The sequence below is a fragment of the Urocampus carinirostris genome, chromosome 2 (assembly GCF_059441175.1).
Source record: "Urocampus carinirostris isolate Australia breed hairy pipefish chromosome 2, RoL_Ucar_1.0, whole genome shotgun sequence".
Lineage (NCBI taxonomy): Eukaryota > Metazoa > Chordata > Actinopteri > Syngnathiformes > Syngnathidae > Urocampus > Urocampus carinirostris.
In genome coordinates this window covers 47,248,972-47,274,224 of record NC_142350.1, presented here as the reverse complement: position 1 = coordinate 47,274,224, position 25,253 = coordinate 47,248,972, and the positions used below count along the sequence as shown (strand labels likewise).

The window sequence follows — 25,253 nt, the reverse complement described above, 5'->3', positions numbered from 1 at the left end:
TTTGCCAGAAGTTTCGTTATTTTTTCTTTTTTCTTTTTTCTTTGCCACTAGCTCCATTAGATTTAGTAGCCAGCTTCAATTCAGGCGCTAGCATCACTTTAGCAGTTAATGCAAACTAATTTATCAGTAGATGCTTGTGTCATGGACCTTAACTACCAATGCTAGAAATGTGTGCGAGCTGCCAGTGTCTTTGGCATTCAATCGGGCAAATTTTGATGGAAAAAAAAAACTTTCTCTTCAAATTCCTTTGGAAACATATGGCGTCTTGGTGGGACCACTATGCTTATTTTTATTTGAGCAGTAGGTAAGCAGTGTTTATTACTACTGTACTACGTCATATTACATCCATGCCTTATTGTTCGAACTGTGAGAATAATTTTACCTACATGATTATTAAGTATATTACAAGCTGGCACCATGCACAAATTGTTTAACGAGTTTGTCAGTTTCAATTTTACCTGTGGTAATCATTCATTTTCCATTGCTGCAACTTAAAAGCTTGGATATGATGCATTTATTTACGATGGATTACCTTAAATCAAGTTTGCAAAGCTATTCACTGAAAAACAACGGCGACCAGATTATAAAGGTGCTGTATCCAAGTGAGACCAGGAGGCTTTTCCTCCTGCTGGTAACCATGTACTATCTCAATGGATTTTAGGGTTCGTATGGTGCCCCCACAACTGACAGTTTGGGTAGCTGTGAGAGCCATACATATCTTAAAATGGCAGAATTGAAATACATTTTGACACGTCTAAGTTGCCAATATAGTCTGTTTTGGAAAATATAGAAATTGGCTTCATGAATTTGTCTGAAATGCAATATGAAGAACATAACATTGAGCAAATACAGATACCATTCGGTGCGAAAAGCAGCCTATTTTAAGGTATGGAGGCTGATTACAATATTGGCTGCCCCCGAGTGGCCGTTTTGCAGTTAAAAATTGGGAGTCTTAATTTTGTGTTTAAAAAAGGTTGTGACATAATTTTGCCATATTTACCACTCATAGTACAGTACCACATATAAGTAAATGTAACATTTATTATAGATTTTTGCAATCCATATTTTCTTTTTTAGTTCAATTTTCAGGGGGTCTTAGCAACATAGTCACCTAAACCGTAATCTCGTCTGAGCCCAGTTGGTTCTTAGAGCCGGAGGGGAATATTGAAATAAACCTAAGATATCACCACATGACACGATTAATTTTCTTCCCGGGGCTTCTGAGGCGAGATGTAACATGACAGAAATGCGGGTGTGAATTAAAGATGGCAGAGAAAATGGCTTTGAGGAGACATCTGCAGGAGTGCCAACGGAGAAGCTCCAGTCCAGGTGCTTGAGCACCGTAATTTGTTTCTGGAAAAATATTGGTGTTGCAGATTTGATTAATGGAGCTTGTGTGGTTCTGCATCATAACAAGATGGAGGCTGGTTAATCCTGGACAGTGTTAGCCGGGGCAACCGAGGGAAAGGTACCGATCTTTATGACTGCAGCGTGTCACCACTACTTATTTCAGGGTTTGTATGGATGCTTGAAATCCTTGAAAATGCTTGAGTTCTAATGCTGCTTTTAAGAATTGAAACGTGCTTGAATTTAAGTTGAAGTGTTGTAAATGCTTAAGATTGGATAATCAGTTTAATTAAATGACAATAAGGTATGGCCTTTATTTAAAATTTGAATGCAGGTTGATTGAAATTATACAAAAAAAAGTCCACGGGATTGCTGTAAAAGCCATTAATTTTTCACTCGATTGACAGTAGAATTGACAGATGTATCTGTGGATAATTCTTAGGCTGGTCTGAAGCCGCCTAGCTGTCGAGAAACTGTCACCGTAGTAACTGAGCCCAGCTAAATTGATGCCGCTTTCACGCAAGCGACTTGAGGCTAAATTCAGTCACAATAAAAAATAACATACCAATACTTTGTTGGGTTGTACTGTATACTGGAACTTATCTCCTCCACACCCTTCTCAAATTTTTAACCACCGACCCATATTCATACCTGCTCTTTTGTTTGATGTTCTGAAAAGGGAAAAGCGCACTCTTTGACATTTTTGCAGCGTATCCGAAGAAAAACAATTACTTTTTTTTAATATTTGTTGACATTCACAATTTAAATTAGGTCGATTTGACCCAGAATTCAATCAAGTTCAGATTTTAGTTTTCTTACCTTCCTTATTGGATTAGTCAGGTGAATGTTATATCCCTAAGACAAATCCATTGTTAAAAAGCTCTATTAAAACTGAATGGGAGCTGAATATTTCAATTTTATCATTTTAATCCGAAACTTTTTGCTCACTGAGCCATATAACTCGAACTTGACAATATATTTTCTTTATACAGTAAGATTTTATATGGTTATCAAATATAACTTCTTTACTATGGACTTCATTTTTTTTTTTTTTTTTTACTTTGGCCTCTTCCTGGTGTCCCAAGACATCCAGGGTTTGCCCACAGCCCGATAATTGCTGGGATGGGATCCAGCACCCCCGCGACCCAACTGAGGATAAGCGGTGCAGCTAATGAGATGAGATAAGAACTAATTTACTATTATTAGTATAGGCATCATTCTTATTAACCTATTCCTTTTGTCACAAGACAAAACCATAAAGTTATCTTATATTGACTCATTTACGAGCATTACTATGGGCTTTACTCTTTTTGGCGTCTTCCTGGAGTTGCAAGACATGCAGGGTGCGTTACATATACAATAGTTATCATATATTAATAATATAGGCCTACTTCTGGTGTCACAAAAAAGATGTGTGATGCAAATAGTTATCATATATTTACTTATTTATTAATGGAGTCAGTTCTTTTTGCTCTAAGTGGTGTCACAAGACATGCTCGGTCCTACTTAGGGCTTCATTCTTTTATTTTTATCTTGAGTTATGCAGGGTGTTTACTATGGACTTAATTCTTTTTTGCCTCCTCACGTGTCTTTGCACGTACTTCTATTGGCTTTATTCTTTTTGGCCTCTTTCTAGTGTCACAAGACACATAGGGTGAATGACCCATTATAGTTTTCATATATGAGCCCATTTAATAGTATTACTCTTGGCTTCCTTCTATTGGGCCTCATCCTGATGTCACAAGAAATGCAGGGTTTATGACGCATCTAGTTATATGTAAACATTTCTGATTACTATTACTATGGGCTTTGTTCTATTTGGCCTCGTGTGAAAATCAAGCTTGAGTGTGGAATTTGTTTGAATACAAAACAACAAATACGACAGTATTTGATGTTCTAGATTAAACAATGCTCAAGGAAAGGGACAGGACAACCGCCAAATGTCTATTAAAAAACATTTTTTTATTAATTTTTCTAATGAATACAGTGACTTTTCTTACTGGAAAACAGTTATATTGTATTATATAACCATATAACATTATTAATATAGTAAATTGCTGAATATTTCTTGAACACACAAAAAAAATTACTTGTTTGTGAATTATAACGTCACTTCTCACTTCTAGCCACATTTCTTATAATTATAATTTCCCATCCTTTTAAAATTATGGACAAAGTCGTTAACCAATTTTCATTAAAAATGCATGACACAAAGCACTTAAGTTTTATTATCATGATTGTATTCCATAATTTGAAAAAAAAACGACTTCAAGTAACATTACCTTATCGAACATTTAACATTTGTTGAATTTAATTAGCTGACTCGTCATGTAATATTTATAAGAGGGAATCATCTTTGCATCACCACATTAATAATAAACAACAGATAAGATGCCGTAAAAACTATGAATAGTTTAGTTTCATTCTCTTCGAAGAATAGCAGAAAAAAATGTTTTGACCTGGTGTTTTTTTTTTTTTTTTTATCAGAGTTCAGTTGGATCACATTACTTTTTCACACGTTTAAATCGATCCCGAAACGCACGAGAAACCAATGCAGCAATTTAGAAAGTGGTTTAATGTGCTTTTGCAACAGCTGCAGGCTTGCACTCATCTATTTGGGGAGTCCGGAGAGCATGGAATTACAATCATCTAAGTAAGAGGAGATAGGCATACATCAGTACCTTGGTGTTTGCCTGAGACTTTTTCAAATGATGAAAAATGATCAATTGCAACATTCTTTTGGGGGAATCAGGAGCGCAGGGAATTACACCAGTCTAAACGTGAGGGGATAAAAACATGCATCCGCGCCTCGGTGTTTGCCTGAGAGAAGTTATATGAAACAATCTTGGTAATAATTTTGAAATTTGGAATACATTTAAGCCATTTTGGTGACATTTTAAATGCATTGTCACCCCCCCCTGCTAACCGGAAACAGTCACAGAGTTGCATGCCGTGTGCTGGCCAGCTTCCCAAAAATCATCTCGAGCTTTGAACCGCAGGCACAGTAAAGCCAGTGCCAAGCGGCAACGCCGCGATTCCGATGGCTTTGCTAGCCCGCTAGCGCACTCCAGTAAATCTCTTCCTTTATTGTGCCAATTGAAGCGCGTCTGCTCTGCCAGATATTGCTAAACGCATCCCCTGACCTAAATCATGCGAGGAACTGGAGATTAACCGTGGACTTTTACACTTGGTCGTGCTGCCTCATCGTTCTCCAAGCACTGATATGCAGTTCTAGTGTCGAGTAACAGTTGGTGGAGGGAATCTGATGGTTTCTGAATCGGATTGCTTATATTTGAAAAGTGCATCTCAAGATTCTAATGGGAATGGGAGATTTTGAAATATGTTTCAAAAGAAGCATCCATAATGAAATCATTAAAGGGTAATGGTTGAACATGGTTTTTATATTTCCATTTTGTACTGAAATACGATAATTTCATGTTTAATTTTCAATGTCATGGAAGCAGTTTGGTCAAAAGAGGTATCAATGATATGCAACATTGGACGAGCTTCAAATATGGGCCTCTTTTTTTTAAATCAACCCTTAAAAACTTCAGCAAGATATCCAATCGTTTTTTTTTATGAGACCTTAACAACTAGCATTATGTTTAGTACATGAGTTGATTTTTCATTCAAAAAAATATGAAAATGGTTGGGTCAAAAAATTAAAAAAATGACCTAATTTTGGCAACACTGAACATGTCCATCATTTAGATTAATTTTCCCATATTTTTTGTTAATTTTTTTAATGAAATCTCCAAATTTGGGTCATTTAGAACATGTCCATCATTTAGGGCATGGGTGGACACATTAGGTGGTTTGTCAATTTTTTTCAAAATACAATAACTCCTCTAAAATGCTCAAATGTAGGCCATCTTTTTAAAAAAATCTTAACAACCTTTATCTGGTTTAATATCGCTTAATCATGTTTTTTTGTTTAACTATTTACAAAAATGTTAATTTTGTTTGCAACTAGCCAAAGAGTTTTGTTTGATTAGATTTTTTTTCACAAAAAATCCCAGAGACGGCTTGAAATCATCCAAGTTGTGGCTTACTTTTTGGACTAAATTCAGGCTCACATTTATTTGAGCAGTCTACTTTTTCTTTTAGAATAGAATAGAATAGAATATACCTTTATTGTCATTGTTACAAAATGGGTTAACATATTGTGACAACGAAATTGGGCATGACACTCCAGTTTTACACATTCACAATGAGGTATGAGCCAAGAAGATAAAGGAACAGAGAAGATAAGGTTATAAAACAAGGGGGATAAGGCTATAGTTATAATTTACATGGTATTTACACAAGAAATGTCGGCATGTGGGATGTTACATACAGTGTTGTCGTGATACCGTTGGTATCGTAAGGGTTGTGCAATATTGCATTTGGTGCAAAGTCATCATAGTGCAAAAAATAGTCAGCATATGCATTGGTGCAAACATAGACAACATAGTGCAGAAAAAAGGAAATGGTCAGACATTGTGCAAGGTGAGCAGTAAACGTAGTGCAGTCGACATGTGCAAGAACATAGACATTAGTACCATTATATTCGTATGAGGTAGTGTTGGCACAAGTTTTCAGGTTTTTGTGCTGTGTCTGTTTTGAGCAGTGAACAAACATAGTGCAGACAGCATGTACGTGAGTACCATTTTACATTCGTGTGGTTTTAGATGAAATAACTTAACTACTTTTCATATTTGTTTGTCATCCAACTTTTGGGAACCAAATTTGAGCTATTTTTGATCAAACTCTTATTTTGTAGGTTGTGTATTCCTTGAATATTATTTTTTTTTTTCTTCTTTTCTTTTTAATGTTTTAAAATCTAACTACTGTATTTCCCGGACTATAAGGCGCACCTAAAAAAAAAAATTGCCATTTGCGTCTTGTAATCAGCACGCGTTATGACCTGGAACATATGGTATATATAAATAAAATTGGATAAATATTGTTACAATGAAATGCTACCTTATATGGTAAATATTTATGAATTAATCCATTATGTTTGTGAAACAAGATATCCTAATGATAGTTTGTTCTATAAAATACGTTTCCATTATTTTCTTATGTTTTTCATGCAACAATTACAGTTGTAGTGTCATGCACCTTATTATCAGTGTGTTTTATGTATGAAAAATATTTCAGAAAAGATGCGCCCAATAATCCAAAAATTACGCTATGTACGTTCGTTATGTGTACTTGACTGAAGGTATCACAGGTGATACAGGGCAAAAAATAGCTATAATAAAAAAAAATACAAAACTAAATTCAAAGAAGCACTGTTCTAGATAAAGTCTGCAAGGGAAAAGCTTTCTGTAGTTTGGTGTGGGTGTTTTTGATGATGTGACACAATTAAAATAGGTGGCGAGTTATTCGGGCAAAGTGGATGACGGTCTTGTGACAAACCGCCAGCTCATGGTCTACTTGAAGGAAGGTCACCCGCAGGATGAGTAAATATGAGAGATGAACGGCTTCACTTTTCAAGCTCAAGCTGAGGCTGGTGGTTGCTTTTTGTCTTTTTGCTGTCAAATAAAACATCTTAAAAAAGAAAAAAAATGATTGCGTGAAAGTTCTCGGGAAAGGATGAGCGAGCGCAGGAACTTTGATTTAGAAATACGGCCGAGCGCGTGAAAACGTCCTCGCCTGTTGCCATTCCCAGCAAAATTTAAGAGGCTTCGTTTTGTGGCTCCACCAATCAAATGGACGTCTGGAGGGGCGAGGGAGCGTTTCTCCACCCCGTTTCTCTATCCTGCTTTTCCTTCATGCCTTGAAGGAGATCCTGTCATTCCGCTGCATCACTTTGTCACTCACTCAACCTCTTCCATCACCTCCTCCTCCTCTTCTAATTCCGCTCCATTCATCAACATCCACCCCTGCACTGCTTAAAACCCACCATCCCTTTCACTCCACCATAGACACACATACAAACAAGAGTTTGCAGTCACTTAGGAATGTCCTTATATTTGAAAGAAAAAAAAATATTTTTTTCCAATGAAGATGTCATTAACCCTTCATTGGTGTTAACTTTGGCAGGGATCCCGCGGAGTCTTGATAACTTGAAAACGTCTTAAATTTGATAACTGCAAGTCAAGGCCTTTAAAAGGTCTTACATTTTTTCCTGTATAATCTGCGTGATAGAGCTAGTAACTGTATAATAGGTAAGCTAACAAAAGTATGGAACGATGTGTCGTAAAATCATTTTTCATTTTCTCCAACTTATCGATCTCTGACTGATAAATGCAATGTGTTGGTCGGAAAATCCAGATTTGCGTTTTCCAAAATGCAGCATTACGTTTGATCTTCACGTACAGTCAGTCTCTAACCTGCTGTCATGGTCGGAGTAACTTTGGGATGGGAAAGTGTAGGTTTAACCCCTTGTGGTTTTGTAAAGTATATATTTTGTCTAACATGTTAAGATGTTGTTTTGTGTAGTACAGCCCCACAAACACGCAGTTTTCTTTCTCACAGTGTTAAAAGATTGCAGCAGCGGTTTACAGGGCTGTATTTGTAGTACATTAGCACCCGGTGTGCACATTCTCAAACTGTATTGTTTTATTAAAAAGTGATTATTACTTGTCCCTGTCTAATCTTGTTTTCTTGTTATTCTGACAGATTCTTTTGCATTACTGTTTCATAAATGTATGCCAGAAGGAGTGCGAAATTGGTCTCAAATTTCATTGGATTTGTTCGGAAAAAGATCTTAAAGTCTTAGATTTTAATGGAAAAAGCCTGGGGGAACTATGTTTAGGTAACACGCCCACTGTTGGCAGGTTACTGGTGACCCGTAACCTAAATTAGCTGTAAAATATGCTAAAACAATAGTACATCACCATTTTTTTTCCTTTGTTGGTTGCTTTGATAGACTTCCTTGACTACCAATTCTGAGAAATATGATGACATCTCTGACCGGAGATGCTACTCTTGTTTCTCTTCATTTCAAATAAACCTGGGACCTTAGCTTAGCCTTTTGGTTAAGAGTATACTTACCTGGCAGGGGAGATACCATGATCATGAAGGTGGTTCACCCAGGGTCCTTAGCTTGGCCTTTTGTGTACTTTCTATGAAGTCACTATCTTTGATTTTTGCATTTCGAAGATGGAATATGAGCTTGCTCTGTCCACTCCATGCATTGGCCCGGTATTGCAGTACCTCCGGGAACGGTGCATTCGCAATGATCGCAGCAAGGCTTTAGGGCTAGGACCTTAGCTTGGCCTTTTGGCTGAGAGTAAGTGTCCCGGCACCTAGGCTTTGTAGCGTATTATGAACTGACCGATAACGGATAATGGATAATGGATAACGAAGATAGATCAATAACCCTTAAAAACCCCCTACTAAAATATTTGTTTTGGTCCTTTGTTCTGCCAGTAAGTCGACCCCAATAGCTCCAAGTCCGACCTAGCATTGATGAATAATTCAAATTAAAACATACTAACACTGCTCACATGCACATATTTATCTTCTGCAAAGAACAGAATTTATCAAAAACAAATGCAACTTGTATTTTGAATCAGTGATATCTAACTAGTATTAACGAGTCGATAAATGATAAAAACATCCTAACAGCGTGCACATATTCATTATCCTCTGCAAATAACAACATGTATCGGAAAGAAAGTGATATTTTGAATCACAGAACACAAAAATGAATTTTTGATTTAAAAAATGGTAGAATGAACTTCAAGATAATTATATTGATAAATAAATGGGTTTTCTGTGACCTGGCTATAACTGATGGGTATTACAACATATCTGCAAGATTTTTTTAATTTTAATATTAACTATACGTTTATATACATTTATAATACACATTTTCTTTTTCTTTTTTCTCCGCTTTATCTGTGTAGATAATTAGATTTCGGATATAGTTGATTTTGGCATAACAGGCTGCCCAGATTTTGATGCCATACTCCCATGGCTTACTTTTATCTGAAAGGTCTGAAGTGACATAGCCCCAAAATACTCTGTATATTAGTAGCTCTACGCTGAATTAGTCTTACATGTCTTGACAAATCTTTTGTTTTTAATTTTTGTGCAGATATGCTGGAAACACTTCAAAAGTAGAATCCACTGAGTGGGAGAGGAGCTGCTATGTTGACTGACAGTCCACTTAATGTTTTCAGTTTTAGCGGTAGTTAGTTTTTATAGCCAGGTCAAAACCGACCCTAACAATAATAATGCAGCAATTTCCATTAGATCATTTTAGAATGTATTGACAATTTTTCTTGTATGTGTTGTTTGCATTTAAAATTCAATACTGGTCGGTGTCGACTCTAACACAAGAAGAGGGTTAAACTAGTCAGAAATATACCCCATACATTGTTAACGTGGTATATGGCAATTTTAGCTGCAAATGTATTTTTTTTATAAAGGCCAGTTTCCAGACACCAGCAGTCCAGGGTTCTAATAGTACATTGTTTTTTTTAATTACATAAACGGGTTCTTGAACTCCTTTAAAATACTTGAATTTTTATTTTGTGTTTTCAAGGATTGATGTGCATTTGAATTTTGGGTGAAGCGCTTGCAAGTGCTTGAAATTGTAGCCAAGTTTCTCAACAAGACGGCTTAAAAATGATGCCGAAACTGCTCTGTGGTGGCTTCGCATTGCAGTTGCATTTATTTCTCCCTCGTTATTACTATTATTAATTTGAAAGGCATTGTCATATGAAACGTCACTGCCCCTTATGGGTCACGTCCAAGAGCACAGGTGCACGGTACACCTCAAGAGGCCACTATGAAATATTAGTGCAAGGAGTACGTATCAATTATGGTATTTTTTTGGGGGCTGTGCAAAAACTTACGCTAGTATATTCCTAGAAATCCCTGCAACTGAAAACGTAACCGACATTTGGGGAGAGATGTGTCACAATAATAACACACGCATTGTTCAGATGCACAAATATATTCATGATTTACTTGAGATCTAAAAATCATGTTTTTATAAATGCACACGAAAGATTAAGAATCGCATATGTTAATCGCAGACATATTTGTCGCACCGTTTTGTTTTCTTTTAATGGTAGTGGAGAAGTTCGAAAACTAGCTATAAAAGGCCTGTCGTGCAATGATGTTAGCACTATTGAAAACAGTTTAGTTGGTTAGAGAAGCTAAAACAACTGACCTTCCATCGATCTTGTCGAGTATCTGGAGCGTTCACATATGTGGGTGTGATTAAACTTTCAGAATGCCCGGAAAAAAAACGTCTATTCCTGTTCTAAGAAATGAAGGATATTCCATGCGAGATATCGCCAAGAAACTACCGTACTACCCCTCTGAACAGCACAAATAGGCTCTAACCAGAATAGAAAGAGAAGCAAGAGGGCAAGCACATTAGAGTCCCAAGTTTGAGAAATAGACTTCTTACAGGTCTTCCACTAGCAACTTGGTTTCTTAGTAACTACAAAACAACAGTGTCAACACCAACAGTTAAGAGTTGACTCCGAAATTCTGGCTTTTAAGGCAGAGTGGCAAAAAAAAAAGCCATATCTGAGAATGGCCAACAGAAGGAATACAGTCGATTAATATGGGCAAAATAACAGACATTGGGCAACTTATTTGATGAATAAAATTGTGACTTTTTCATGAAAAAAACATAATTGTCTGAGTGACCCCCAACTTTTGAACGGCAGTGTAGCTTTGAGTGTGCAACCCCTCACCTGAGATTTGCATTTAGGGGCCAGCCGCAGCAGCCTTGAACCGATACTCACAAGGCTGAAGGACAAAGTGCCTGAGACCTTTTTGGGGGGTTAGCAATAGGAAATGTCAGGGCAGGAAGGGGCCACCTGGATGTGCGCCACTTTACCTTAGCCGTCTGATCCGACACAAAATACTTCTCGGACAACTATTGTGACCTAGTAGGTTCGTTCAAATGCTCATATGAGGAATGAATTACAAAACAGTGTTTCCTTGCACACTGATTTGAACTTTAAGTAAAAATGTATATGAAAATACATTGTATTAATGGCAGTCCGCATGCATTGAGTACTGTATTTACTTGAGTATAACCTGCAGCTTGTTACCTCAATAAAATAACTCAAATTTTGGCTGCCTGTATACATTTAACCGTGTCACCCCAGCTCTCGTTAATAAGTAAAATAATCTCTCATTTTTTGCAATGATTGCATTCCAATAAGGTCTTGGATATTTAAAACCCACAAACCTTTTTTTTTTTTTTTTTTTTTTTTTTTAGTAAATACTTAATTATATACGAAAACCAAGAATAGAATGATAGAATATTCCTCAGCCTTTTGGGCCTGGCCACATTTTGTCCAGAGCTTTTAGTTGACATGATGGCTTTTGAAGACATTTTAAGTTGAAAAAGATCTGCACGTATGTAATGTGGGTTCATCAAGCTATTTTTGAGGCACAGGAAAAAAGGGGCGAGGGGCTGTTGAGCCAATCAGAATGAAGAACACAATGCAGGAACCCAGATCTACTGAATCATAACAAATGTTTTCCTTCAGACTTTGTTTTTTTCCACCTGGCTATTATATTATATAATATAATATATATATATATATATATATATATATATAAATAAAAGTTTCCTTAGTATGGGAATTAAACCTGTATCACGATGGTGAGAGTGCCTACACTTTTCTACTAGACTACCAATGGTACAGCTGGCATACAAAAAGGAATCTCTCGATTTAGTATGCATAAGTACATAAAAGAGCTTGTATAGTATTTTGTTGAAATACTTTATTTTGACGTTATTGACGCACAGATGAAGAAGTGGAGAGACTGTTTTACGTATCAAAATGCACTGTGGTAGTGTTTCTGGTACCGTGAGTAAAACAGTGTCATATAGAGATAAGCTCTAATGCCTTTTCACATGTCACCTGTACCATTGGTAGTTTAATGATAAATGCTGGCTTCCAATCTGCAATTAACTGGGTTTGAATACCCGCTGCATGCAATTTATTGCGATTTGGGCAAGAGATGATTATCGATTGATCAATTATTGCACAAATACTGAATGCATTTCCAATCGTATCCACTGAGTTTTATGAGGCGCACCTAGTTATACAGAATGCTTTCAAATCTATGGTCAATTTGGGTTTTTTATAGTTCGGAAAATATGGTAAAATATATTATAACAAATAATGTTTACTCAGGAGTTTGAACTCTCATGATTCTTTCTTTTTAACTATCATTTTTGAAGTCTTGTGATATTGTCTTTATTTAGTTTTGCTTTATTAAAATATTTTTTCTAAATGAGAATATTTACAATTTATAATAATTTATCAAATAAATTCTTGAAGTGTCATTATGAGTACACCGACATCCACTCTTCGGTGCTCCCCAACCTTCCCCCTTTCACACTTGGCGTGGGATGACTTTCCTTTCTCGACACAATTCACACTCTTCTCCCCCTTTTTCTCTCCCCCTTTTCCTCCTCTCTCCCCCCTACGTCCCGCAGAACCTTCGGTGAGCCCGTCCAATTCCGGCGTGGTGGCAGGCGCCGTGATCGGCTCCCTCCTGGCCCTGCTCTTGGTCGCCGCCCTGGTGGCTGTTCTGGTGACGCGCAGTCGGCGCCAGCAGCAAGGCTACCGAGCCAAGAAAGCTAGCAAGAATGGCACGGGTGGCGTTAGTAACAACAACGGCCCCATCTACGTTTACGATGATGGATCTGTGCCCGCGGGTGACAAGAACAACCTAGGGAGCGGAGGAACGCGGCCCGAGGGGCTGGCGGCCACGCCCACCGCACAGGACATCCTGCTCAGCAGCGAATTGGATGACGCAGAGCGCCGCAAATTTGACGAATTGGAGGAAGACGAACGCTACGATCGCTTCACGGGCGCCGCCCCCATCTTGCAGCTCCGCCCCTCGACCCAACCGGACCAGATGATTGGCGGGGACTACCTGGACGACGACATGGAGTCCCAGCGGGACGGATCTGTGATCTCCCGGACTGCCGTTTACGTATAGGCGGAAGGGAAATCTTGGAGAATGTTGTGCCTCGTCGGGAAAAGGAGTTCGTTTTTATTTTAAAAATGTGTATTTTGCATTTATGCTATTATTCATCAGTGTCGCCTCGAAAGTGACTAGAGGAGGAAGGTTGTTATTTGACAAAATGGGAACGATGGAATGGGGTTTCGGCCTACATGCCGGGGATTTTCCGCTCCCCTGTGGGAAATTGTTTTGCTTTTATGTAATCGGTCGCCTTGATGAGCGGCGGGGGTGGGGGTCCTTATTTCCTGACGCCTGTTGTTTTTGTCGCTTGGTTCAAACTGAAAATTGCTCTTTTTTTTTTATCACTTTTTATGTCGCTATTGATTCCCCTAAAAAAAATATTTTTGAAAAATGTAAGAATAGAAATCTAAAACATTTTAGTTGTAGAGTTGTTTTGCCATAGACATGATTAGGCCCTGCCATTAACAGGTAAATTAATATTTCTTTAGTTTGTTTTGTTTGACTTTTTCAAAGGGAAATAAGTGAATAATCCTGATATGTATAATCCAAAGTATCCGGAAACCGTCCTTATAACCATTTTATTTCTACTCGCGTTTAATCGTATTTGAAAACTCTGCCGTAGGCTCTTTGCTATGTTTTAAGCTTATAAATTACATTCAGCGTCAAAATTGAAAATTGTATTCTTAAGGTGCATCAAATCAAACAAAATAAAAACTTTGAACGTCAAAATAAATGGAAATATGTATTAAAATATAACTTTGTGGTGTCTGCACATTTAGCCTGTATTTGTTGTCATAGGATTGTTCGACAATCTAATCAGCAACAAACATACAAATATTTTCTCACTATTGTGGGAAAAATGCTCCATAATTCGGAATTTGAATGAAAAAAGGAGATTATTTGACATTATTTATTTATATTTTTTTACTTGATAGCAACAATACATTTCTTTTTGACATATTTCGAAAACAATTACACTAGATCCCCGGAATGAGACATAAATCATTTCTGTGGTGGGGTTTGCACGTGAAATTGCTGTATAGTGGGGGATAGAAACCTCTGCTAATTAGCAAATGACTTCAGAACTTCCAGTTCAGTTTACGAATCGCTTTTGTGTAATATACGCGAGTTTATAGAAATAATACATGTAAGGGAAACATTCAATTGTATTTACCTTTGGTGTGACATAACTTGAGCTAGTACAGTAGAGAGGCAGTGAGGATTGGCATGCCCTGAGAAGATTTCCTTGTTTTAACTGCCTCCTTGTTTTCACTAAAAGTCCCAATCGACGATTGGTTACCACCATATTTCTTAGACAAGGTAACAATGTGTGTACCTTTTTCATATTTCTTGGTAATCGCAGGCTACGTTTCCATGGTTTTTATAGTTTCTGCATCTCCCTTTAGCACCACTGCAAGTCCCATAGGGAATCAATTTTCTTAAAAAGTTCTGGAATGTGTCGCTGACACAAGATTCTGAACTGAACAAATAGAAAGGCATTGTGGAAGGTAGTTCAGCCAATAGCATATTAACATTTTATTGCTGTAACGCAAAAAAATAGAAAACCAGCATTTTATAAGATGCCAACAAATGGCACCGGAAATTACGTTTTTGGGCACATGAAATAATTAGTTATCATTATAAAGAGAAGAACATTTTGTAAAGACGGGCCCAAAAAACAAAACCTTCCACACCGTAACCTGAAAAGGTCATAAGATGGGGACACCGTATACTGGGTGTCGACTGAAAATAAACCACTGAGGAACGATTTTAGATACACAAAAACTAATTTCGGAAATAGTTTTAGGGTTTTTTTTTTTTTTTTTGCCAGTGACGAATTATGTGATACAAGTTTAGTGCAGACCCAAAATTAAAGTCACCTTTTTTGTCATCTACTACATTTTTAGGGCAAACTTCGACGTTGTCCCGCCCACGTTGTCTCATTCAAAGCTGAGAGTTGGGGCAAAGCAGGTTTTCTTTTTCTTTTTTTTTAATGAATCACATAAGAAAACATAGCTTTATCTTTCCCTCTTTCGCATCTGTCTCCGTTTCCCAGCCACTGCGAAAAACGCTGAACACATTCGAGAGCGTCATGCTAAGCGCCAGGGGCTAAAAGGTAGCCGCTAAATGAGTTTTTTGCTCCCGACAACTCCCAATTTAGCATCAACATCGAGTCGTATTTTTCCAAATACAGTGCCTTACAGAGGTATTGCCCCCCCAAGACATACGGCCATGTTCCAGGCTTCAAAGAATGGACAATAATCGTGAAGAGTAACCAAACGTATTCAACATTTTATATTCTGTTCAGATACATAGAAAAACATGTTGCAAAAATATTGGCCCCTTTTGAGTTGATACTTTGTACAACCTCCTTTTGTTACGATCACAGCCACAAGTCTGGTGGAGTATGTCCCTTTCAATTTGCACATCTTGACACATTGTTCAGTTTTTTCTACAAATTCTTAATAGGATTGAGAGCTGCACTTTGGCTTGGCCATTCTGACACATTTATATTGTTAATTTTAAACAATTCCAATGTAGATGTAGCTTTATGTTTAGGTTCGTTTTCCTTTTGAAAGGTAAACCTGTGCCGCATTCTCAGGTCTCTTGCAGACTGATTTTCTACCAGAATCCCCTTGTACTTGGGTCCAGCCATCTTCCGATCAACTCTAATGATCCTCCTAGTCCCCGCTAAAAAAAAATCAACCTCAAAGCATGATGCTACCACCACCATGTTTGACCGTGGGAATTGTGTATTCAGGGTGATGTGCAGTGTTACTCCTACGCAAAACGTAACGCTTTGCATTCAGCCCAAAACGTTCACTATTGGTCTCATTTGACCAGTACATCTTGTTCCACACGTGATTTGTCTCCCATGGGGCTTCTTGTAAACACCAAACAGGCCTTTTTTATGGCATTCTTTAAGAAAGGACTTTCTTCTTACCACTCTTCCATAAAGAGCAGATTTATTCTGAGCAGGTCATCCAATATGATCATAGGCCTAATTGTTGCTTCTGTGATTAGTTTTCTCCTTGTTTGGGATGGACGTTTTAGAGGGACAGCCAGGTTGCAGTGGTTTTATGATATCATTGCTTGCACAGTACTCATACTTTGTATACCGTTCCTGCTTTGAACTTTTCCTCAACTTTATCCCATTCCTGCCTGGTGTGTTCTTTGGTCCCCATAGAGCTGTCTGTTCTCCAGTGACTTATTTTACAGACTTTTGAGCCCATCACAGATTAGGTGCTTTTAAACTAAGACTTAATGACACACAGGTGCGCTCTGTCATTGAGTCTTTTAGGTCGACATTGGATCATTCAGCAATCATTTCTTCTGAAGTTGGCTGAGCTGAGAGCACGGGGGTGCAATTTATTTGCAACACCTACTTTTCAGTTTTTTCCAACTAGAATATTAAATGTTAATCTTTTCATCCCGCTTTACGCTTGTGTCTTACATGTTGTTGACTCTCGAAACATACTTTCAGTCTTTTAGCTTTAAGTTTGAAGCCTAAAATTTGTCCACATGACGAAAATCTTGGGGGCCAATACATTCGCTAGGCACTGTAAAATCTGTCAATAACTTGTCAGGCCAGACAAACTCACCCAAGCGTCCATTCCCCCCACCCTGCCACCAACCTCTATTAGCATCAATAGATTTTCCTGCGAGATCACGCAATATTTTTCTCCATTAGTGCACGCCGCTAAGTGTGCGCAATTGATCGCACCGGACATAAAAGCTAGGCTTTTCTATTGACTAATCGGCGACACGCGGCCAAACTTTATGACGTGCCGCCGGCTCGATTGTCTCAGCACTCTTAATTCATTTCGCTAACGAGCCACCGGAGGCCCTAGCGATGGCCGCCTTCGCCGTTTAGTCACCGATTGGTGGATTTTTTTGACCTTCTGATTGGCCAACGGGTCAAACAGAGGCTGAAGTGGCGCCCGAGGCCACCGTGACTAAACCTGGGCTTTTAACCTTGAATAGCGTGCTTGCTAACCGCTACCTTTGGTGAGAGAGAGATGAGGAGGGAGATGAAATGCTAAGGCTGGGCTTTTTCTTTGCCACATAGGCTAGCTAAGAAGCTAGCACAGGGTCATCAATATGTACACCCTAGTGGCGCCCTGGCACTTTTTAAAAAATGTTTGATAATGGAAATATATGGTTTCTGTTGGAGGAAAAACATGATCTAAACATTCTTGGTTTTTCATTTAATATTTATGTATACAGTGTATATCAATCCCTTTTTCTTTCTCTCTCTTCCTTTTTTGAACCTTTTTACAGATCATTCACATTTCAAAAATTGGAACAAAAAATGAGTACCCTCTCTTCGTACGAAGTTGAACCTCACTGCAACGCTAATGCTGAAATCATAACGAATATAAAATATGACTCAAACAATCCAATGACAACGAAGCACATTGGGAACTGGCTTGAAATGGTATTTGTAACGTTTACATTTTATTTGTGGGAACATTTGTTTCTTTTCATCCTTAAAAAACGAATTTTGGAGACGCGTATTTCTTCACATGACAATGATGATATGCTAATGTTTTGGTTTAGGATTCATTGCCTGAATTATTCTTTTCCGTGAATGTATTGACTAAATTGTTGACGGACTAGTTGAATATTCAAACATCGGACATTTCCAAAATCGGAACTATACTGTAAATCGGCAACCTCACTTTTTTAAAAGTTATACTACACTTAAACATTAACGCTATCACGCAGCGGTGAAATCATATATGTCATAAACTAATAATTGTAAACAATCCAATGACAACTCATCACGGCAGTAATTCTACCTAGCTTGTTGCATGCTATATATAACTTGATGAACCGTCCATGTACTGTTTCTAAAACGTAAGATAACTCCTTGGTAAATTCCTTTTTTCTGTTTTCATGAAATGACTCAATTCACACATATCATCCTTGTTTTAGTATCTACATTATATCAGTAATTTACCCTTTTATGTGTGGCGACCACTCGATATCCCATCAGCGACCGACCCCAAAACATCCCTCATATAACGTTAAAAAAGATCAAACTCACCGTATTATAGGCAAGTTACAACATTATTTTTGCACTTGTATGTGAGGCACAACTACAAAGAAACGTGCGAACGTTTATTGACGTGTTTAGGAATTTAAAAATGGTGGCAAAAGGGGGCTGGGTAAAAAATTGAAATCATATATGTACATCTTTCGGTGTTGAGGTGTCTGTGTATACTATAAATGTATTTTTTATTGTGGAAAAAAACAACAAAATAATTGTGGATATATTTGTAAATATTGGCGCAACTTAAAGGGAAAGTCATTCTGAATGTACACGCATACGAGTTGTTGGCTCAGCTTGTATCGTTTTTGTTTTCATTTCAGCGACACAAAAAGCACACACCGTTTTGACATCCAATAAGAAAACCAGCGTTTCTGTCGCCTGAATAATCGTGAAACCTTTTTCGATGATTGGTCCTCTTCGCCGCCCTCGTACAACCACGGGGTCTCGCTAGCTTCCTTCACTTAAGTGGGATACGCACTTCCCGATTGATTTTATTTGCATCGATTTTTAGATGGAAGGGGATGGGAATTGTTAATGACGAGGTGGAAGAATCACTTCACTTGAAAAAAAAAAAACTTTAAGGTGTATTCACAGTATATTGCTGCAGTACCAGGACTGGCCTGTGAGAGACACTACTGACTCATTTAAACACAAAGAAGAATTTGTGCAAGAAGAAAGCAAATATCGAAAATGTTGAAGAGATTCAATATTTACGATTGCAGTGGGATCGTTGTGCAAAATATATGAATTATTATCATTTTGCTAATTTTCAATTATTTTTGCTTATTTATCAAGTTCTCCACTTTCCGATGAATAGCTCATGATCAAAAATAAAGAGCAAGAATTCCTTTTTTATTTTTTATTTTATTTTTTTACTTCATTCTCCATTAGATTTTGCTAGCGCTTTTACCATTTGAGTAATCGAAATCTGATGATGTATTGTGCTAGGGCGCTAACTCAAGAATACTAACGTAGCCCAGTTGGCTAAAGGCTACTTTCACACTATATTCGCACAGGCGATTCAACCAAGTTTTGTCTTGATGCTACTTTGCCTTGTTAGCAAGTTAGCAACCTTATGTCCAAATTGTACTTAACGTTGGCTCATCTGAGAGATGATTCTTCCACTTTTTGTCTTGATGCTAACTTAGCCTATTTAGCATCCAGCGACGTTAGCCCTGCTAGCATAATAAGTGTTTCCCTGACCTTGTCATAGAAACAAATTATTGCAACAAGCCTATTTTACAACAGCAACCCTAAAAGCTTGAAACTGTAGGATATGAGACGCAAAGTATATTTTTTCTGAATCGCTTCTGTTGATCAATTTTGGCGTGCCACATGACGTGCCGTATAACACCAGATGTGCTTAAAAAATGTGTCATTTGATTGAAATTGCAAGATTGTTTTCTATATGACTCAGTTGTTAGCTTAGTCCTCATTTTTCATTAAATTATTATTAAATCCTGCTACTCATAAATGATAACCCTGTTAGCAAGAGGTCATTCTAAGTTGACATTCATGGAATCCGCATTTGTTCTTGGCACATCAGAGACGATTCATCGTTTTGTTTTGATGCTAACTTAGCCTTGTTAGCAAGGTAAAGGCTTTAGCCCTGCTAGAATCTCACGATTTTCCCCCTGATATTGCAACAAGGCCAGTTTTACCATAGCAATGAGTGTTGTCACAATATCAACAAGAACTGACAGTAAAATGTAGGTAATTGACACACTAGCTATGCTAACACCTGCCCCAAAATGTATTTTGTCTGAAACCTTGTTTTAGTCAATTTTGGCAGACCGATTTATGTGCCGTATAACACCAGATGTGCTTGAAACAGTCAAGATATTGAAATTCGGAAGATGGTTTGCTAGCTAAATCTGTTATTAGCTAATACAAACTTTAGCTAACTCATCATTTTTTTTCTAGCGTTAAAGATATTATGTTTGATGTATTATATGAGAGCGCTAACTCGAAAGTGCTAACTTAGCCCTGTTAGGAAGAGGCTAACGTCAGCCTACATTTGAAGATTTGGGTTTTTTACGTCGACACATCTGATCTATGATACATTGACATTTTTTCTTGATGCTAACTTAGCCTTGTTAGCATCATTAGCCCCGTTAGCTAGCATTTTGAGCGTGTCCTTGCTCTTATCCTTGATTTTTTTTTTTATCTGATCTCTCCTTTTTTATGTTTTATGTTTTTATCTCAATATCAATAACTTCACAAAGCCTTAACATATTTCATCTCACCCGCGAGAATAAAAAGCAAATCATTCCCGTGTAAATAGTATAAATATATAAATACGAGGAAATGGTGAGAAAAAAAAGCAAAGTACTAATTTATGGTGTCACGTTTTTGTGTATCTGTGACGGCGGCGCATGAAGGATTTCTTTTCAGGTTTTTTATTTTCCCAGCGCTTTATCACAAAACGAGGTTTATTTTCCGTGCTCGTTCGCAATTTTGCAGCAAACAAACACTCGTAACTCTCAAATGTGCTTTTATCGACTGCTCTGTGGAACTTGTTTTTATTTGTATTCTTTTTTTCTTATTGATTTACGAGAAGCTGATAAACAAACGAGTGGATTGGACTCGTTTGCGCTTTTACGGTCGCGTGGTCACGTTTTTGGATTATTTTTTTTTCGTACTCTGTTGAAGTTGTACTGATTAAAAAATACGTGTTGAATTTTGAAGTTTTAGAGTCTGCAGTATTATTTTTACTTTTTGAGAGTGTGGAGCCTTAGAGCAGATGTGCGGATCGTCGATCTTTGCAGATGCAAAATAATTGGTGGACTCAACATGAAGGTTGGAAGTGCGTCATAAACTTACAAAATAATTATATGTATATAAATTTTAATTTATTTATTTTAACCTCAAGTGTCCTAGGCATAGGCTTTGTTCTCTACTTTTCAAAAATGAAAAGCCGGTCACAATACCTCGTAATTATGAAAAATAAAGTAAATAAATGCTAGTTATCATAAATTGGTTGCACAAATGACAAAAGAACATATTAAAAATAAAACATTCATAATCATAGGTCAGTTGCAAAAATAAAAAAACCCGTAATCATAAATCAGTTTCCAAAAACAAATACTAGTCCCGGTAATCATAGATCAGTTGCAAAAATTGATAACTTGTAATCATAGTAAAAATGACATCCAAAAATACTCCTATCAGTTGTAAAAATGAGAAAAGATAACTCGTGATCATGGAAATATTTTTTAAAAATTTTACTAAAAAATTGATAAAATCCATCTATTATCTGCACCGCTTATCCTCAGTAGGGTCGCGGGGGTGTTGGAGCCCGTCCCAGCTATCTCCAGGCAGTGGGCAGTTGACACCCTGAACTGGTTGCCAGCCACCCAGGGCACATAGAGACAGACAACTCACTTGCTCCTTCACACCTAGGGACAATTTGGACCGACCAATTGACCTGACGTGCATGTTTTTGGAATGTGGGAGGAAACCGGAGAGTAATAATAAACCCACGCAAGCACAGGAAGAACATGCAAACTCCACACAGGAGGTTTGATCTCATGTCCTCAGAACTGTGCCGTACACGCGCTAACCACTGTGCCGCCATGCTGCCCTAATGATAAAACCATTACTCATAAAAAAAAAGTTCTAATCATAGACAAATAACAATAATAAGAACTTGTTATCATAAAGGAAGTAACAAAAGAAATACTCATAGCTCAGTTGTAAAAATGAGAAAAGTTGTATTTTTGGAAAATAAATTTAAAAAAAAACTCATTAATCAAAAATGAAAAATAAACTCGTAATCATCGAAAATCTATTTTTTTAAATCCTCATCATAGATCAGTTGCAAAAATCGAAGGATTTTAATCATAAATCGGTTCCTAAAATAAAAAACCCAACAAATCAGTTGCAAAAATAATAAATCGTAATCTTGTGAAAAAATGCATTGTCCTAGATCTGGTGCAAAAAATGGAAAATATATCGTCATCATAAGTTCCAAAATAAAATAAAAAATGAACAGTAGTAATCCTAAATCAGTTGCAAAAAAGGTTTTCAAAAAATAATTACACGTAATCATATACAAATGTTAAACTACTCATTCACAGGTCAGTTGTAAAAATCCAAAAGTAATGAGTAATCATAGAAAATATGTTTGAAAAAAACTAATAATAGAGTTGCAAAACTGAAAAAACCATTTGCTATCATAATTCAGTTCAAAAAATAATTACGAGTTGTCATAGATCGGTAATCATAGAATCATAGAACTCGTAATCATAGTTGAAATAAATTAAAAAAACATGAATCAGAAAGCAGTTGTAAACATGAAAACAAGATAACTCGTAATGATAAAACACATTTTACAAAAAAGTCATCACTTGCAAAATTTGAAGAAAAAAAGAAAAAAAACATATTAAAGATCAGTTTTAAAAAGGAAAACGATAATAACAAATACCCGTACTCGATGTCATTGATCAGTTCAAAAAATGGCGGAAAAAACCACAACCTGATTCTAGATCACTTGCACGAATCGAAAAAAAGTACTGTTTCCTAATCATGAATCATTTACCAAAATTAAAATAATTAATGAGAAAATCCACATATACTCTTTCATCATCATAGATCAGTTGTTAAAAAAATAGATTGAATTAGATAAAAGTTATAATTATCTCTTTTAATCATAGCTCGCACCTAAAAAAATGAAAAAAATAAATAAAATAATGGCAGAAAATATATTAAAAAAAAGAATCTCCCATATCAGATAAAGTTGATAGAATGACAGAAATACTCTCACAGATCATTTCCGAAAATTAAAAACAAATTATCTTGTATTCATAGATCATTTTTTAAAAAACAAACTCATTTGTAATTATGGATCACTTCTAAATATGAAAAAATATGCTGTTGTCATTATGCATCAGTTGCAAAAATGAATAAAGTACTCGTAATGATGGATCAGTTCCAAAAAGAAATACTCTCTCATGATCCTACATCAGTGGGCAAAAATGCGAAAAATAGAAACAAACAAAACAAACTTGTAATCATACATGAGTTGGAAAAGGAAAAAAATATACTTTTGTTATTGTGGATCTGGTCATCCTGAGTTACAACAATGGACAAAAAACAATCGTTGATTAGGATTGTTGAAAATAAGAAGCCAATTGATGTTTAAAATCACTTTTCAATTGAATCCACTGTCTTCTCCTCCCCTCTGCATCCACCCACAAACTCCACTGTACCAGCTCAAATCACGTCACACCAAATTTAAAAAACAAATGTCACGTCCAATCTCGTTGCATACAATGTTTCACAATGTTGATATCAATGACAACGAAGATGATTCGATTCAAGTTTTTCTTTACATACACAGTTAACTACAGACGCCTCCCGACTTACGGACATTTGAGTTACGGATTCCGCCAGATACGATCATTTTTTTCGGGTTGTCGAAAAATGTCTGGACATTGCTGTAAGTTGGATTTTGTATTGTGTGCACCTTTTTCCGAGTACAAGACACAACTGTAGTGCTTCTTTCCGCCGCACTGTGAGAGGTCAAGCAGCATCCACCCGGAAGTTAAAAAATCGGCTTCCTCTTCCTAGTTCGTATGTAAACATCTCTCCTTCACCTGCTCGCAATCCCACCGCTGCCACCAATGTAGCGTGTCGTTTTGTGTAGGTGATTGATTGCTCCTCCTTCATGAAACCTCAGAAACACTTACGGGCTCTTCGTAAACACACCGAATTCTCTGCAAAACTAAACTTTCGCGCTCGCCTACGCTCCTGCACCAACTCTCGCAACATTTGTCGCCCTACTGACATCATTCATGCGCAACTCACATTCTACGCCAACACTAACTTCAGCGCGCTAAGAACTTTGACATTTTTATTGTTTAATATTTCGTGCATCCATTCGCTATGGTCAGTGTAAAGTGTAAAGGAGAGGTGAGCCGTTTCTTTTGAAATGAAACTGGAATAAGAAAGCTTGATGCTGTTGAGAAAATGGTCAGAACGCTTTTTTTGGCCACTTTTTACCACGGAGGAGGACCTCTTGAAGCGCATCTCCCAAAAGTGAGTTAAACCTCACTTAATTTTTCTTTGTAGAGCATATTATTTTATTAATGTTTATTTTTTTAGTACAAAACAATACAGGTTACTTATACAAGCCTTAAACATACGTATATAAACCCTAAACATACACAATAAAGCACTGAAGCAACGAACACATTCAACTTACAAACGATCGTCCGGAACCTAACTCGTTCGTAGGTCGGGCAGCGTCTGTATTAATAAACGTCTCTTTTTGGAAGCATTCTTTCAAGACACACCCATAAAATTACCCCTAACGCCTCCTACTGTGTTATACTCGTATAATGACTATAAAGGCCATTCCTTCATTCATTCAACAAAGACAAAGCTATTTGATTTAGTTTCAATTGTTAGATTTAGAATTCCTCGTGTGGCAGTTGAAGTCCACATCTGTGGGGACTGCTGTCACTTTGGCTTCAGATCCAGGTTAAGGGCCCCGGGGCTGTTGTGGTGGGGAAGGGAAGGGGCCATGTAAGGATGGGGGGGCAGGTCCAATTGTATGCAATGGAGGTCACTTCGTTCACATCAGATACGCACCTTTTGTCTACGGCGGACACAGAAAGGGTTTTTGTTTTTTTTCCACGCGTGAGGCAAGAATGGACCAAAAAGGGGCAGGCGATACTGGGAATTTTGGTATCGATCCACTTCAAGTCTATACATTTTAGTATCAATCGACATCAATAAGTTTTCCTTGGAAATGATCATTGAGTAGTTGAAGCATTCCACCCTGGAGTTAGTTTTTTAATTCCGATAAACACATCAAAGATTTCAGGCACTAAACTGGTATCATTTTTTTTTTATAAAATGACTGCATTGCAAACTTAAAAAATATTTAAAAAAATGTTTCATAACAAATGCCGAGAGAGTCGAACCAAAAAAGCAG

At 37.2% G+C, this 25,253-nt stretch overlaps 1 protein-coding gene and 1 pseudogene across 2 annotated transcripts in view; both read left to right on the top strand.

Annotated features, from left to right (window-relative positions):
• Positions 1-25,253, top strand: part of LOC148372175 (poliovirus receptor homolog) — a 234,246-nt gene that overhangs the window by 140,947 nt on the left and 68,046 nt on the right. Inside the window, exon 7 of one of the 2 annotated variants that reach the window (XM_088326787.1) lies at positions 12,764-21,000. The exons of the other annotated variant lie outside the window; for it this stretch is intronic. Within the exon in view, the coding sequence (XP_088182913.1) occupies positions 12,764-13,272 (509 nt within the window). The 3' untranslated portion in view covers positions 13,273-21,000. Of the gene's footprint in view, positions 1-12,763; positions 21,001-25,253 lie in introns of those variants that run through there. 2 annotated transcript variants of the gene reach the window in all.
• LOC148372178 (U2 spliceosomal RNA) lies at positions 8,296-8,515 on the top strand (annotated as a pseudogene).